This window comes from Pleurotus ostreatus, assembly GCF_014466165.1.
Source record: "Pleurotus ostreatus strain PC9 chromosome Unknown scaffold_8, whole genome shotgun sequence".
Classification (NCBI taxonomy): Eukaryota; Fungi; Basidiomycota; class Agaricomycetes; order Agaricales; family Pleurotaceae; genus Pleurotus; species Pleurotus ostreatus.
The window spans coordinates 613,236-625,937 of record NW_023503163.1 but is presented as its reverse complement, the minus strand read 5'-3'; the positions used below and the strand labels follow the sequence as shown (position 1 = coordinate 625,937).

Below are 12,702 nucleotides of genomic sequence, written 5' to 3'. Positions count from 1 at the left end.
TGTAATTTACTACCACGACGAACCTATTCTGCGTGCAACAGCGGTTGTACATACTCAGCACTTATCGTCTACGCTTTAGGGAATTTTATTTGTCTCCAAGGCTTTCTGCCCCAGAATCCCAAGTTCGTCGCGTTTGTCCAGGTGGAGTCGTCCAAAGTGGGATTCGCGAAGTCGTTTGGAACGGTTAAGCTTGCCTTCCAGGTTTCATCCGTCCTGATGATGTCGAATGTTCCGTCGTCGTATGAAATGTGGATAGTTGCAATGACAGATGCTGGACCACCACCGTTGGTGCCGTTGACAGCGAATACATTTACGTCTGGACGGAGAGTGGGTCTGGGGATATAGTATGCTCGCCCGATCCACCAATGCTGACGCCATTCGACTTTCTGGCCGTTGACGAAGAACGCGAGTTCGTTGTCACTGATCCAAGCCGGTGTCAGTGGAATAAGTATGGCATGCAATTTTTGTGGACTCACACATTCAAGAGTACATTCGCCGCTACCGCCCGTTTCGTGCAACCAGGTGTTACAATAGTCTTGCGGAAAGCCCTGGACCCCTTCGAAGTTTGTCCTGTCCCATTATTTTGCTTCCCCACCCAAATGAACGAAGAGTTCGCGATATCCAGAGCTTGTGGGATGACCGTCTTCCCCCATGGCGCGACACCGCTTTGGCCCTGGAAAGCGGCGAACGACCATGTGCGATCATCTACTGTGGGTAGTTGGAAGTCCTTTGGGGAGCTGAGGACTGTTCGCCATGTTTCGTCCGTAATGACAGCTTCGGAGGAACCGTCTGAGTACTGAACGAGGATCGCGGCGATGAGCCCGGCTGGGCCGCCGGTATTCGTAGCTTCGATCGCGAAGAGATTCGAAGCTGGCTCGAGGGCGGTGTAGTATACATCGGCGTTGGTGAAGCTAGAACCTGAGCCAGCAGCATGGCCGTTCACAAATAACTTGTACTCATTATCCCTATTACCGGCATAATTACAATCTTGGTTAGCCTGCGGAGGGAAGTCGAAGAAGTTACGCCTGGAAGGCTCACGCCGCAATTAGGATCTTGGCACTGATCGCACATTTACCACAAGCAGAGGTAAAGTTCTTGCGGAAGGCACGGGGGCCTGTTGGATTGTCTCCCCGAGGTACGGCATTTTCTCCAGTCCAAATCCACTTGGCGATGCTAAGGTTCACGGGTTCCATAACTCTCGGTGAAGCCGTTGCAGGGCATGTACTGTTGTCGAACGGTGCTGGCGGGGTGGTGCAGCCTGAAGGCAACGCAAGCACGTCAACGCGTCAACGCGTCACTAGCTGAGATTCCTGAGAGTTTACGCACCCGGATGTTGGGCGACGACCCCCACCAAACCAAATACAAGCAAGATCGCGAGCAATCCTGTGCGTGCGGTATGTGAGATGTCGAGTCCATCTTGTAGAGGCAGAGAGACTCACCTTGAACAACCATGCCAAGGAGAAGGGAGGTCGAAGTGCAGGCCGCCTCTTCGGAGTCCCTTTTCAATGAAGATACAACATTGACAGCAGGACAAAAATAGTTCCTTGCTAACACCTGACTAACAAGTAGTGCTAATGTATAATAGTAGTTCGCTAGTTCGACACTCCAGCAATTGTTTGGGTGGAGCTGCTAGAGATATCGATTGAGGCACTAAACTCCATCGGATAGAGTGGTGGTCGCTTTCTTGTGAGTCATTTCAAAGCTGGTCCACAGGTAGGGACAAGGCCAAGGACAAGAATACCAACGACCTCAGAGCTCTGAGGCTATGCTTGTGTCTTGATATTCCTCGGTAGCCGTTAGACCCACTGTCAGTACGACGGTCGTCTTGAGTCTTGGGCGACTGTAATCGCCGACATACTAGTGGTGGATGTTGCGAGCCTCCTCCTTTGGCACAATTCCATGTGGCACGCGAGAATACTGGTATTATGTTGTTTCTCCAAGTCTTTTAGAGACATCGACTATGGGTCCTGTGAGGAATAACGTCAGCGCAGTCTTCTGCAGTTTATCTGGAAGTACTCACGCAAAAAATACGGGCAGGCTCGATGGAAGTTCAATGGTTCGATATGTCAGACCGTTCGACTAGCGACGTCGCGCATAACTCGGGAGATTTCAGGATGCTTCCCATGCACAATCAGAGTAAGTGATTCAAACTCAGACATACCAGCCTTCGGCGGTGAAAGTCATCTTGAAGTCATCGAAATGATAGTCCCATGGGGGAAGCAAGAAACAGATCTAGCGAGCGCCTAAGGAGGGTGTTTGACCATCTGCCGATGTATATTATTTTATGATCGCCTAGCTCATAAGGCTCGGGGTACTTGAATAGAAAATAGATTCAGGCAGGTGACGAGTGAATCTTCGATTAAAGACATCTTGAGGAAACCACGCAGCGACTCAGCCCGGAAGTTGTGGGAAATAGTTGAGCTTTCGTCGCCCTGAAATTCAAAGCGATGATTGTGGTTGTTGAAGTCGAGCGACGCCCAGTTTATCGTGTGTGGGAAGAAGGACTGGAAGATGTGTGTCGTGCGATGTGCGAGGACTATATCCTCAAATTGTGGAGGCCGTATAATCGTTAATCGTTTCAGTTCCGGGACAGGAAGGCATTGGCGATGTGAGATGTCCAGCACGAAGACTGAAGGTCGCAGCGTGAAGATTCGGGAGAAAATACGACTTGTCGTCCATCACGGAAGCGAGGGGGTCCTTATGGAATGAGATTCTGAGGTCCTGTAACTGACCCCCTCAAAATATAGGGGAGCTCAAAGTTGGCGCATAAGAATCCGCGTACGCATATGCGCGCATACGGCCGAGGTGCCGTCGATTATGTAATGGTATTTGAGTGTCACATATCCGAGTAGCGCCCACGTAGCGCTGAACGCAGCATATCACTGTTGAAATAAGCCGGTGAGGTCGCGCGAGTTCCGAGTGACTAAGTAGATATATTGTGTTTGGCTGGGACTCCAGCAAACGCATAAAGAAAATAATACATGCGCGCGACACGATATTACAGTAGTCACGTGCAACTCCTATACCCCTGTACCGCCAAGATTGCTGAAATCCAACAATCACTTCCATTGATCTACACTGATCTACTGCAATCATGCCCCGCGCAAGGATCCAAAACAAGCTCAGGCATGCATATCTCATTCATATGAAGAGATGAGACGGGACAAGAAGAGACGCCACAACGCGTTTACGATGTGACGAAAGTGTGATATTTGATTACATAATCGACGGCACCTCGGCCGTATGCGCGCATATGCGTACGCGGATTCTTATGCGCCAACTTTGAGCTCCCCTTATGTGGGATTGTTCGCCCGTATACACAAATGCTGTCCAACGAATCCAAATAAATCTGTCAAAAAGGCGCAAGGGAACCGGGGGCGTCGACAACGAGAAACTATTATTTGATGAGCACTGAAGCCACAGGCCCACACGCGACCGAGATTGTGAAAGCTCTTGATTCGCCATTTTCCGTCGATTATTGAATATTGAAACATTCTGGCAGTGGAAGAAGGACGACGGCACGACTAAGGGGCTTTTTCGGGCTTTCCCACATTATACTCAGGCCAGAGAGCTTACCATAGAGCACCTTCATGGCACGAGATTCACGTTCCCCGCCTCGTCGTTCCAGACGCGAGGATGACAGTTCCCGAAAACACGCCGAAAGCTCGAGGCGCGACCGCCCATCTACGCAAGAAGATCGGGGGGACCAATACGACCGACGCCGGTACAGCGCTCTCGTTTGTTCACCTGTTGTCTGCTAACATCTGGATCCTTTCTATTTCTACAGGAGGGATCGAGAACGAGATAGCGAAACCCGTCAGTACGGATATGGGGAGCGAGAAAGAGAGCGTGAACGCGGCAGAGACCGCGGTCGATATGACAGAGATATGGATAGAGAGCGACGGGGAGGGTCTTCTCGACGTTCAAAGTCACCGAGATCAAGACAGCGTTCGGGTTCAAAGTCCCCTCCGCCCGTCGACAAGGCGAAGCCCAACTTCGGTGCTTCTGGCCTGCTGGCAGCGGCCACCAACACCGTGAAGGCTGCGGACGGATCGAGCACTGTTTTGAAGTACAACGAACCACCGGAGGCAAGGAAGCCGACCCTCGGGTGGCGGCTGTATGTTTTCAAAGGAAAGGAGCAAGTGGGTACGTCGTATCTCTAGGAATTTGGGTAAAGTCGAATTCTGATAATCACTTGAGCTAGAGCTACTCCATATACATCGCCAGAGCGCGTATCTGATAGGGCGAGACCGACTAGTGGCTGATATCGTTCTTGAGCACCCCTCATGCTCTAAACAACATGCTGCTATCCAACGTGCGTAAAATGCCACTGTTCGATTCTGAGAACACGCCTACTTACCATCTGCGCAGATCGTTCTGTGCAAGAACGGGATGAGTTCGGCGGTGTCAAGGCTGTGATAAAGTGAGTCCATGAATGTCATACGTGTACAGCTGCTCAATGAAGCCTTGTAAAGACCATTTATCATCGACTTGGAGTCCACAAACGGCACGCACGTCAATGGCGAGCAAATACCAACGTCCAGATTTTATGAGCTCAAAGCAGGTGATGGTGAGTCGTCATACCGTGGACTACCCAAACAGCATCGCTGACGGGCCCAACAGTTATAAAATTTGGATTGTCTGTTCGCGAGTATGTACTACTTCACGATGATGCGTAGTGGCGGTGAGTATTTCATCAGGGATATGAATGAACGTGCTGATAACACAACGCAAAGAGGAGCCCAAGTTGTAGTACCTACGTGTTTGTGAGGTCTCGGCAATGTGCGAGTTATAAATACGCGCGTTCTGTGGTCTTCGCTCACGAAGGCTCGGATAACTGCGGAGTTGTTGATCTCAACCAGAGTGATCTGCCGATGTCACGGAAACTTGCGCCAAATCAATGATATGGTCCGTACCCGCCGATATAATCGCATATCGCATAATACAGTGATACGCTAGGTCCCGAAATGGACACTATCGCCGCCACACTGGCCTCCATCATCAATCACACGCTGCCTGAACCATAGAACCATATAGTTACACATCTACCATTATATAGATACATAAGTATGCTAAGTAAGTCTCAGATCTCAACCCCCCACGCTAAGGCGCCTTCCCCCCAAACCCACTTCTTCCATCCATCAAGCACTCTGACGGATGCTCATGAGCGTTGACGGTTTTGTATTGTGTCCCCAGTTATGCGCAACAGTGGTTCTAACGCAGGCGCCATTATAGGTTACGATTTCATTCGCCTGTCGTGTTCGTTTCGTGCGCACGATATAGCCCCGGTGAGTGTATCACGCCTCGTCGAAGAAGGGGCCCGACGTGTTCATCAACCCGCACTCCCCCCGCCATCGTTTGTATGGGATGTTTATCAAGTCAGGTACGACCTTTCGTTCCTTCCCATACACTAGGAAGTCGTACGCTAATTGGGGAGATGGTTCGTTAGGTTGGTCTCGGCCTGAAAGCCTGTCGTACTTGCCTATTTGCCATGCATCCAAATTAGTCTCGGATTGTTTAAACAACTGCCGAAGCTCTTCGGTCAGTCTCTTCCAGCCCTCGTTTCGAACTCTGTCTGCTTCCTTCTTCTTCCTCTTCTGTCGAGCTTCCTTGTCGTCGTTTTCGTCTTTGGGCTCTGGCGATGCGCCCGTTGGAGCTTTCTCTCCTTTTAACAGCTGCCCCAACCCCTTGACGTCGTCTGCAACCCAAGGAACACTCCTCTCGCATTTCATGTGCTTGCAGACAAGAACAGCTAAGAGCACGCCCATGAACACTACACCTTGAGTGATCTTTGTTCGTACTCACCTGCCTCTGCCGACTTGAGGGTCGTTCCCGCCCTTGGGAACAGTGTTTTGAATCTTGCTCTTGCCTCGTTTGTTTCCTTGCCGCGTTTATTGTCGGCGTCCTGCTTCCTGGTTCTCTCCGAATTGACGCTCGACCCCGACGGGCTGCTGGCTGACATCGCCGAGTTTGGCGGGCTTGGTCGGTTGGAAGCGCTCTACACCAGGTACGAAGACCCCGCCATCAGATCGCAGACGCGGGCAAACAGTTTCGGTACAAACTCACTGTTGCCTCACTGCACGGATCCCCGCCACTAATCGTTGATGTCTTAGGGCTCACCCCGTTTTGCTTGCTCGGAAAGGTTATAAATCTCTCATCAAGTGCATGTGCCAACGACGAGGCTGGCACACGCAGTTGGTACGTAGTGTCCAATCCCTGCTGCTGTTCCGAGTCCGCTCCATCTCGATGTTGTCTCCGGTGGGGCGTGAATTGCTTCACAATGACTTCAGTTTCTGTTACCCGTTTGGTGAGTACCGGTGAGTACTCACATGCACAGCCTGTTGTTCATTGTATCTCGTGTCATCTTCAGTCCAGTGCCCCTGGTGTAGCCCAGGTAAAGGCTGCCAGCTAGGCCACTGAGGCACATAGGGATCGCCGACCGAGTTATCAAGTCCAACATTGGATATACCGTTGCTCGTTATCCCTGTGCCGATTGCTGGGGGAGCGCCAAGAGAACCACTACTGTTGTCGTGGGTCTAGCGAGGTGTTCGAATAAGCCTTCCCTTCGCTCGTTGATGAAGGGGATTCACTGACCATGCATAGTCGAGCATCCCTCTCGGCTGCCACAGCGCTTCCTTCATGCAGATGCAAAATACCTGGTGATTCGAGCCCATCGTGCGGCTTGATCACCGGTAGTTCGCTCCAACGGGGAGCAAAGGCATGCCACATTTCGATTGGCCCTTCCCCCCATCCTTCGCTGCTGAGGGCGTGAGCGGGTGCAAAGACAGGCTCAGGCCCCGCGACGAGCGCTTGTCGATTCTGAAGGTTATCTTCATAAGACGGTGCCCCTTCCTCCCAACGGAAACCAAGCGCATGCGGCGTTTCGATGGGCCCTTGCCTCCATCCGTCCCCGATCAGCGCTTGAGCGGGTGCAAGAGCAGGGTCAGGCCCCATGGCGAGCGCTCGTCCATCCCGAAGCACTCTTCGCTCGAACTCGGCGTCGATATCTCCCTCACCAAGGGGAGATGCATCAGCATCGTCGGTGTCCCAGATACTCATCGATGATGGGGAGGAAGAGTGCTGTGAGTTTGGTTGAAGCAGTCTCCCAAAATCATCAGCGAATCACTAGCGAATCACTTTCCTTCTACAGATAGTTGAACACCATTGATTAATCATTCTGAATTGGGTCTACGCATCATTCTCCATACAGAATTATAGCGGACAGTGCTACACACCGCCGCATTTCCGCGGGCCATCTGTGTCTCCTAGAACAGCCATCATCCTGGCTACGTGCGAACATGTTCTAATTCCCAACTTATATTTCAGCCTGCAGTGAAGATAGTGCTTCAATGAATTAGACCTCCCTAATACTTGACAAGCACCCTCTCCGCCACGAATGTGGGATTTCCTGCTCGTTACACAGCATGCGTGATCACACAATGTTGTAGTTAATATGTGATTACTAGAATTATTCCCGATAACAAATTCATGGTAGTATTATGGATTGATTATTGGGAATAATTCCCACATAGTGATCGCGTACGCGCGTAGGAACCAGTATATTATCTGATCCTGCACCCTGTGTTAGATAATAGGAATCAAGCAGAGGTGTTTGGGCTATAGTTGCGAGCGTAGCGAGCATTCATTCTCTAAAGGGGTCTCAGGCCCGGACAAATAAGGACAAACAGAGACGCGCAGCGTCTGGTCTGCGTCGCGTCCTATATTTCCCCATTTTTTCCTCATTTTTGTCTTTGTGCGTCGGTTTGACGTGTCTTTCGGGTGCGCCTTCGGTTTGGCTTCCGTTTCATGTCAAAATGGAGGTGCTTTCTGTTGGATTTCAGCAATCTTGGCGGTACAGGGGTATAGGGGATGCACGTGACTACTGTAGTATCATGTCGCGCGCATGTATTATTTTCTTCATGCGTTTGCTGGAGTCCCAGCCAAACGCAATATATCTACTTGCTCACTCGGAATTCGCGCGACCTCACCAGCTTATTTCAACACTTTCGTCAAAATTGACTGGAGGAGGACTCTGTTTTGTTGGATGGGGGATCTGTTACTACTAGCCCTGTGGTATGTGTCGCGTCGCTATTACTGCTTGTGTAGTGTTCTCACCTATGATCATTCCATTTCCTCCATCATTCCCTTTCCTCCATCATGCCCCCCGTCCCCCCATCCCTCAAGCCTTGTTCGCTTTTCGCGCCCGTCTCCGTCGTTCGTCCTTTATACAGCACGATGGCACGATCCACGAGCGTTACGCCTGCCGTGGGAGGGAGCATTGCTCTTGCTGCCGCAAGATTAAGAAACGGTGTTACTTCCGTCGTTCTACCATCCGTTCAGAACTTGTGATACCTGTCGACGTGCGGATGCCTAGCTCGCAATGTGCCGTCGTCTTAATGCGGACTCCGTCGGTGAGTCTTAGCGCTAATACTGCTGGTTTTTGTCCTTGATTTTGCCAGCCATGGCCCATGGGCAGTTACTGTGCACAAGTCACAAGGCCTCGCTCTTCCGAAAACCCGTCTCGGAAAGAAAGAATCCTCTTGTGTTAGCATCCCGAGTGAAGGAACTCGATGCTATCATGACAGAAGGGGTGGACCTTTCCTGAGTAGCTAAATTAGGTGGCAAACGACAAACACTACAGTACCGCTTGGACGTGGATACCCTACTATAACTACTACCAGTGCATCCCGCAATAACAATATTAATAATATCTAACGTTGTACTAGCACTTCGTAGCGAGCTACCGCCGGCGCGTCCCGCGGATCTATATTTTATGTATGTTGGCCGCAACTATTTTAGGACATTGATGGCATACGACCCTCATCCATTCGGCTGTTCCGCCGGCGATACCGCACAGCAGTGTCGGACTGAGACCTTTTAGGACCCTTGATGATACGGTCAAAGGCCTGATCCCAAAGTTGGCCAAAGTGTGCTCTTCAATTAGCCCCAATCTGTACGAAATGGATCCAGGCCTCTTCAGCAAGCCTGAGGACCGTCCCAAGTGTACAAAACCTGTCCCGGCGAGCCCTAGAACGCGCTTATGCCGCCTCGTATGCACAGAAAAAACTGGCAGATATACACAAAAGTTGCAAACCAGAACTAGTGGCTGATCACGACGAAGGATTTGGGCCCCTCGTTCGTGATAAAGCCATTACTTGTCCAAGTATTTATAGAGCTTTTGGCCGCCTTCCGGTAGCTCCAGTACATCGTCTCGTGCGGCAGACACGGGATACTGCATGCGGGACTTCTCGGGTGTATGAAAACCGGACCAGGGATTTGACTTCCAAGTGTACGAAGGGCTTTTACATCCCACTTAAGCGTAACCCCGATCTCGGTGCCTCATCTGCCCCACGTTATTAGAGCTCTAATCTAAAGATGTAAGTTCAGGACATTGTCCGGATTTTCTTCGGCATCCCCATCTGATATGTTCCAGTTTACTCCCCAGGTTCCGTATTGGGGCAAAAGCGTTGGTGCGCTGTCCCGTGACCCAGTCTCAGTCAGGACCCCGGATAATCGATAATCCCTGATGACGAATCCACCCATCGATTTGCAGGCCCATTACCATTGGGTGGACTTTTGGGCTAACCTTTTACAGGGATTATCCGGGGTCCTTGTTGAACACGGTAAGTATACTGATTCTCCGTTAGTCGCCGGGCCGCTGTACAGAGTTGTGACGTCGTGGAATCGCACATAGGGCACAGCCACCAGACTTCGCCGGAGACTCGGGACTATGAGACCATAACAAGTGTCCCGGTCCGGCGTTTCATTGATAAAGGAAGGCAGAAAGGTTGGGACGCTCGTCATGAGCTGCAACTTCCCATCCTGTGCGTCCTGCCCAAGTCCTCTCAGCGACGCCGGAGAAGTCTCTGCATTCCAGATCAATGACATGAAAGCATATCAAGGTCCCTTGCAGGTTTTTCTTGATATAGTTGATGGAAGCTGTTCATGGGACCGAATCCTCGGAAGACTGCATAGGTCAAATACATGATAGGCAGTGCTACACAGGTATGTACCAGTCACTCACTTCGAAGGTTATATGGTTATTTATAACGTTACCAGTCACAAGACGCCCGTGTGGTCTAATAGGGAAGAGTGAGAGTGCTCCGCGTATAAGACCAACGGTGCCCTACGAAACCACCATTCTCAATGTCTCTGCACACTCACAACATTCCAGGGACCCCAGGCGCTGTATCGCCGTCTCTCCGGAGCTTTCCAACTACGCGTTCCGTCGACGAGCTACCCCTCTTTCACTTTGAATACCACGGACGTATGTCGCTTACCCCCGATTCTTACGTTTACGGCTTTATTACTAATTGTATCCCCGCGTCCACAGGAGTCGATTCCAGGTTTCTTGGATCCACCAAGTTTTTGTGCGTCGTGATCTTCGGTCTGGTAGTCCTGGCCCTTGCCACCGCCGCCGCCACCGCACACGCCTTTCGTCTTGCTGCACTTATAACGTGGGTTACTCTTATGCCTATGTTCTGCTGCGTCGTGATCATTGGTAAACTAGTCAATAGCCGCCAACTACGATCTGCTCATTGGAGGGCATAATATTCCACACACAACATCATTATTGCATAGCTCTTTCATTCCCATTAACTGTTGGATATCTTTGTATACTATAACGGCGTAGTTATCTCGTCGCGGCAGCCGCGGGCTTTTGATATGCCTCGTCTGTCCGTCTTGTAATGCCCATGGCTTGTGCCTACTTGTATGATATATGTAATACCATTGTATATCTATTCTCACTGATTCAACATTGAGACTAGTGAACCGAAGTGGGTGTGTTTTAACTTTTGACAGAGAAATGAACTGATCCAGGATCGACGACCAAAGCAGGCGATCATTCGGACTAACATATCTTCCGAGCCTACCAGTTATCAAAGCTTTTGCGAGTATCCAGCGCTGCCTTACGACTGCGTGTCATCCGACCAGTTCATGTGAAGATTGCATTAGAAATCGAGGTTCATACAAGATACATATGGTCGAACCGTACGTATTACAATGATGATACAGTGCAGTGAGAAACAAAATGATGATATGAGGGTATCGTGCGGGAAAGTGAATAACTAACGATACAGGAAGTAGTAGATTATGCTCATTGGCTAGTCCGAAGGAAGGATGAAGGATGAAATGTCCGAGTAGAAGAAAAGACTTGTCATGATTATTCGGAAATCTAGTTGTGCTGATGAATGCTGCCCAGGCAGCACACGTTGCGATTGTCTAGGTGTCGCTTCAAAGCGTCTCTCCGGCTGAATGTCCTCAAGCACCCCCCAAACCTCAGCTCGCCATTGAACTCATAAGCCTCTCCACGAAAGCCCGGCACGCTCGAGGCCAGAACGCCCTTGCACCACCACCCGCGGCTCTGATCCCTATCGTCCGGGCGAGTATGGGTGAGCAGGTGCCGCCTGAAGTCAGGCAGCCGCTTGTTATCCTGAACCCACCCGCACTCTGAGCATTTGAAAGACAGGTCGTCGATCGCGTCCTCGGGGTGGGAGAGTGCCGGGACCTGGACATTGCGGGATTGGGGGGAGGTGCGGGTGCGGGTGCGTTTGGCGGGGCGGACGTCGTGCGGGGCGATCTGGGCGAGAGACCGAGCAGTAGTGTTCGAACTGCCCTGAGCCGCCGCGAAGCTCCACGTGTCAAACTGGGAAGAACGGTCCTCGCGAGATCGCTTCTTCGACTTCGATCGCCTGGGCTGGTTGGAGGGGACCCATTCGCCGTCATCCGAGGCGTTGTCTGCTTCGCCCTCAGCGTCCCGGTCAGAGTCCTCAGCTAGGATGAGCGAGGTACGACGCGTGCGCGTGGCTCGCTTTGTCTTGGTATTGCGAGATCGCTTTCCGCGTGAAAGATCGCGAGGGGGCAGAGGTGCGGGGAGGGGGAGGAAAGGGGAGGGGCTGCGAGAGTCGATTCCCTGGAAAGGAAGCAGGAGTGGGGACGAAGTGCGCGTGGATGGAAGTTGCGGGAGGTGCCTGACCTCCGCCATAGGACTGAGCGCATTGTTGAGGATCGGGAGTTGAGGTAGACCTGGGTAGCTGGTCTGGCCGAACACAGGCTGCGAGATGCTTGAGGAAACGTGAGTCAAGTGCATTGAAGGTGGATAAGACGCAACGTACGTTGGGATCATATACGCTTTTCCGTCGATGACGCTGTATTTATCGTTGTCGATGTAATAAGGCTCGTACTGCGAGTGATCGGTGTCGAAGCCGGCATCGGATTCACTGTCATCGTCGAAAGTGCCCTTTGTGCTGGCAGGGCAAGGCGAGGTGTTCGCAGAGGACGGACCCGATGAGATAGTAGAAGCAGGGCTTAGCGTCCGTTCGACAGGATTGCTGCTGACTTTCTCGTCGCCAAAGATATTGACTGTCGATGCTTCCAGCCAGCCGAAGGACCCGTCAGCCTGGCTTCGCAGACTCTGCTCGTTCGCGAGGATGGATTCGCGGCGGACTGCCCAAGCCATGATGAGATGAACAGTGCGGTGCGGGCGGTGGGGGATATGAATGCGATCTTGCAACCATGATTGCCTGGGTCGTTTTATAGACGATCTACTATAACAAAGCGTCGGTAGGCAATTAGGAGTCCCAGCGAGCGGGCACGAGCATTGCAACTCCGAAAAGGGCCCACCCCCCGTTATTATCACCTCAAGGCGGACTCGTGCTGCGACAAGGGCGCTTGCTTCCCCCGGATCCGGACAGCGGACCT

At 51.5% G+C, this 12,702-nt stretch overlaps 4 protein-coding genes across 4 annotated transcripts; 1 reads left to right on the top strand and 3 right to left on the bottom strand.

The window, feature by feature from the left end:
• Positions 1-68: 68 nt before the first annotated feature.
• Positions 69-1,452, bottom strand: PC9H_010516 (uncharacterized protein; the record flags this gene model as incomplete). Its single annotated transcript, XM_036780009.1, has 5 exons — positions 69-420; positions 477-965; positions 1,039-1,258; positions 1,327-1,383; positions 1,440-1,452. The coding sequence occupies 5 exons, from the start codon at positions 1,450-1,452 to the stop codon at positions 69-71; spliced, it is 1,131 nt and encodes a 376-aa protein (XP_036627392.1).
• Positions 1,453-3,636: 2,184 nt separating this feature from the next.
• On the top strand, positions 3,637-4,679 carry PC9H_010515 (uncharacterized protein; the record flags this gene model as incomplete). The annotated part of the gene is made up of 6 exons (XM_036780008.1): positions 3,637-3,737; positions 3,788-4,146; positions 4,205-4,315; positions 4,372-4,423; positions 4,476-4,570; positions 4,624-4,679. The coding sequence occupies 6 exons, from the start codon at positions 3,637-3,639 to the stop codon at positions 4,677-4,679; spliced, it is 774 nt and encodes a 257-aa protein (XP_036627391.1).
• A 618-nt stretch (positions 4,680-5,297) lies between these two features.
• On the bottom strand, positions 5,298-7,059 carry PC9H_010514 (uncharacterized protein; the record flags this gene model as incomplete). Its single annotated transcript, XM_036780007.1, has 5 exons — positions 5,298-5,752; positions 5,806-5,998; positions 6,067-6,273; positions 6,330-6,536; positions 6,595-7,059. 5 exons carry the CDS (start codon positions 7,057-7,059, stop codon positions 5,298-5,300), a joined length of 1,527 nt encoding a protein of 508 aa, XP_036627390.1.
• A 4,117-nt stretch (positions 7,060-11,176) lies between these two features.
• PC9H_010513 (uncharacterized protein) lies at positions 11,177-12,460 on the bottom strand (the record flags this gene model as incomplete). Its single annotated transcript, XM_036780006.1, has 2 exons — positions 11,177-12,065; positions 12,117-12,460. The coding sequence occupies 2 exons, from the start codon at positions 12,458-12,460 to the stop codon at positions 11,177-11,179; spliced, it is 1,233 nt and encodes a 410-aa protein (XP_036627389.1).
• Between the last annotated feature and the right edge of the window lie 242 nt (positions 12,461-12,702).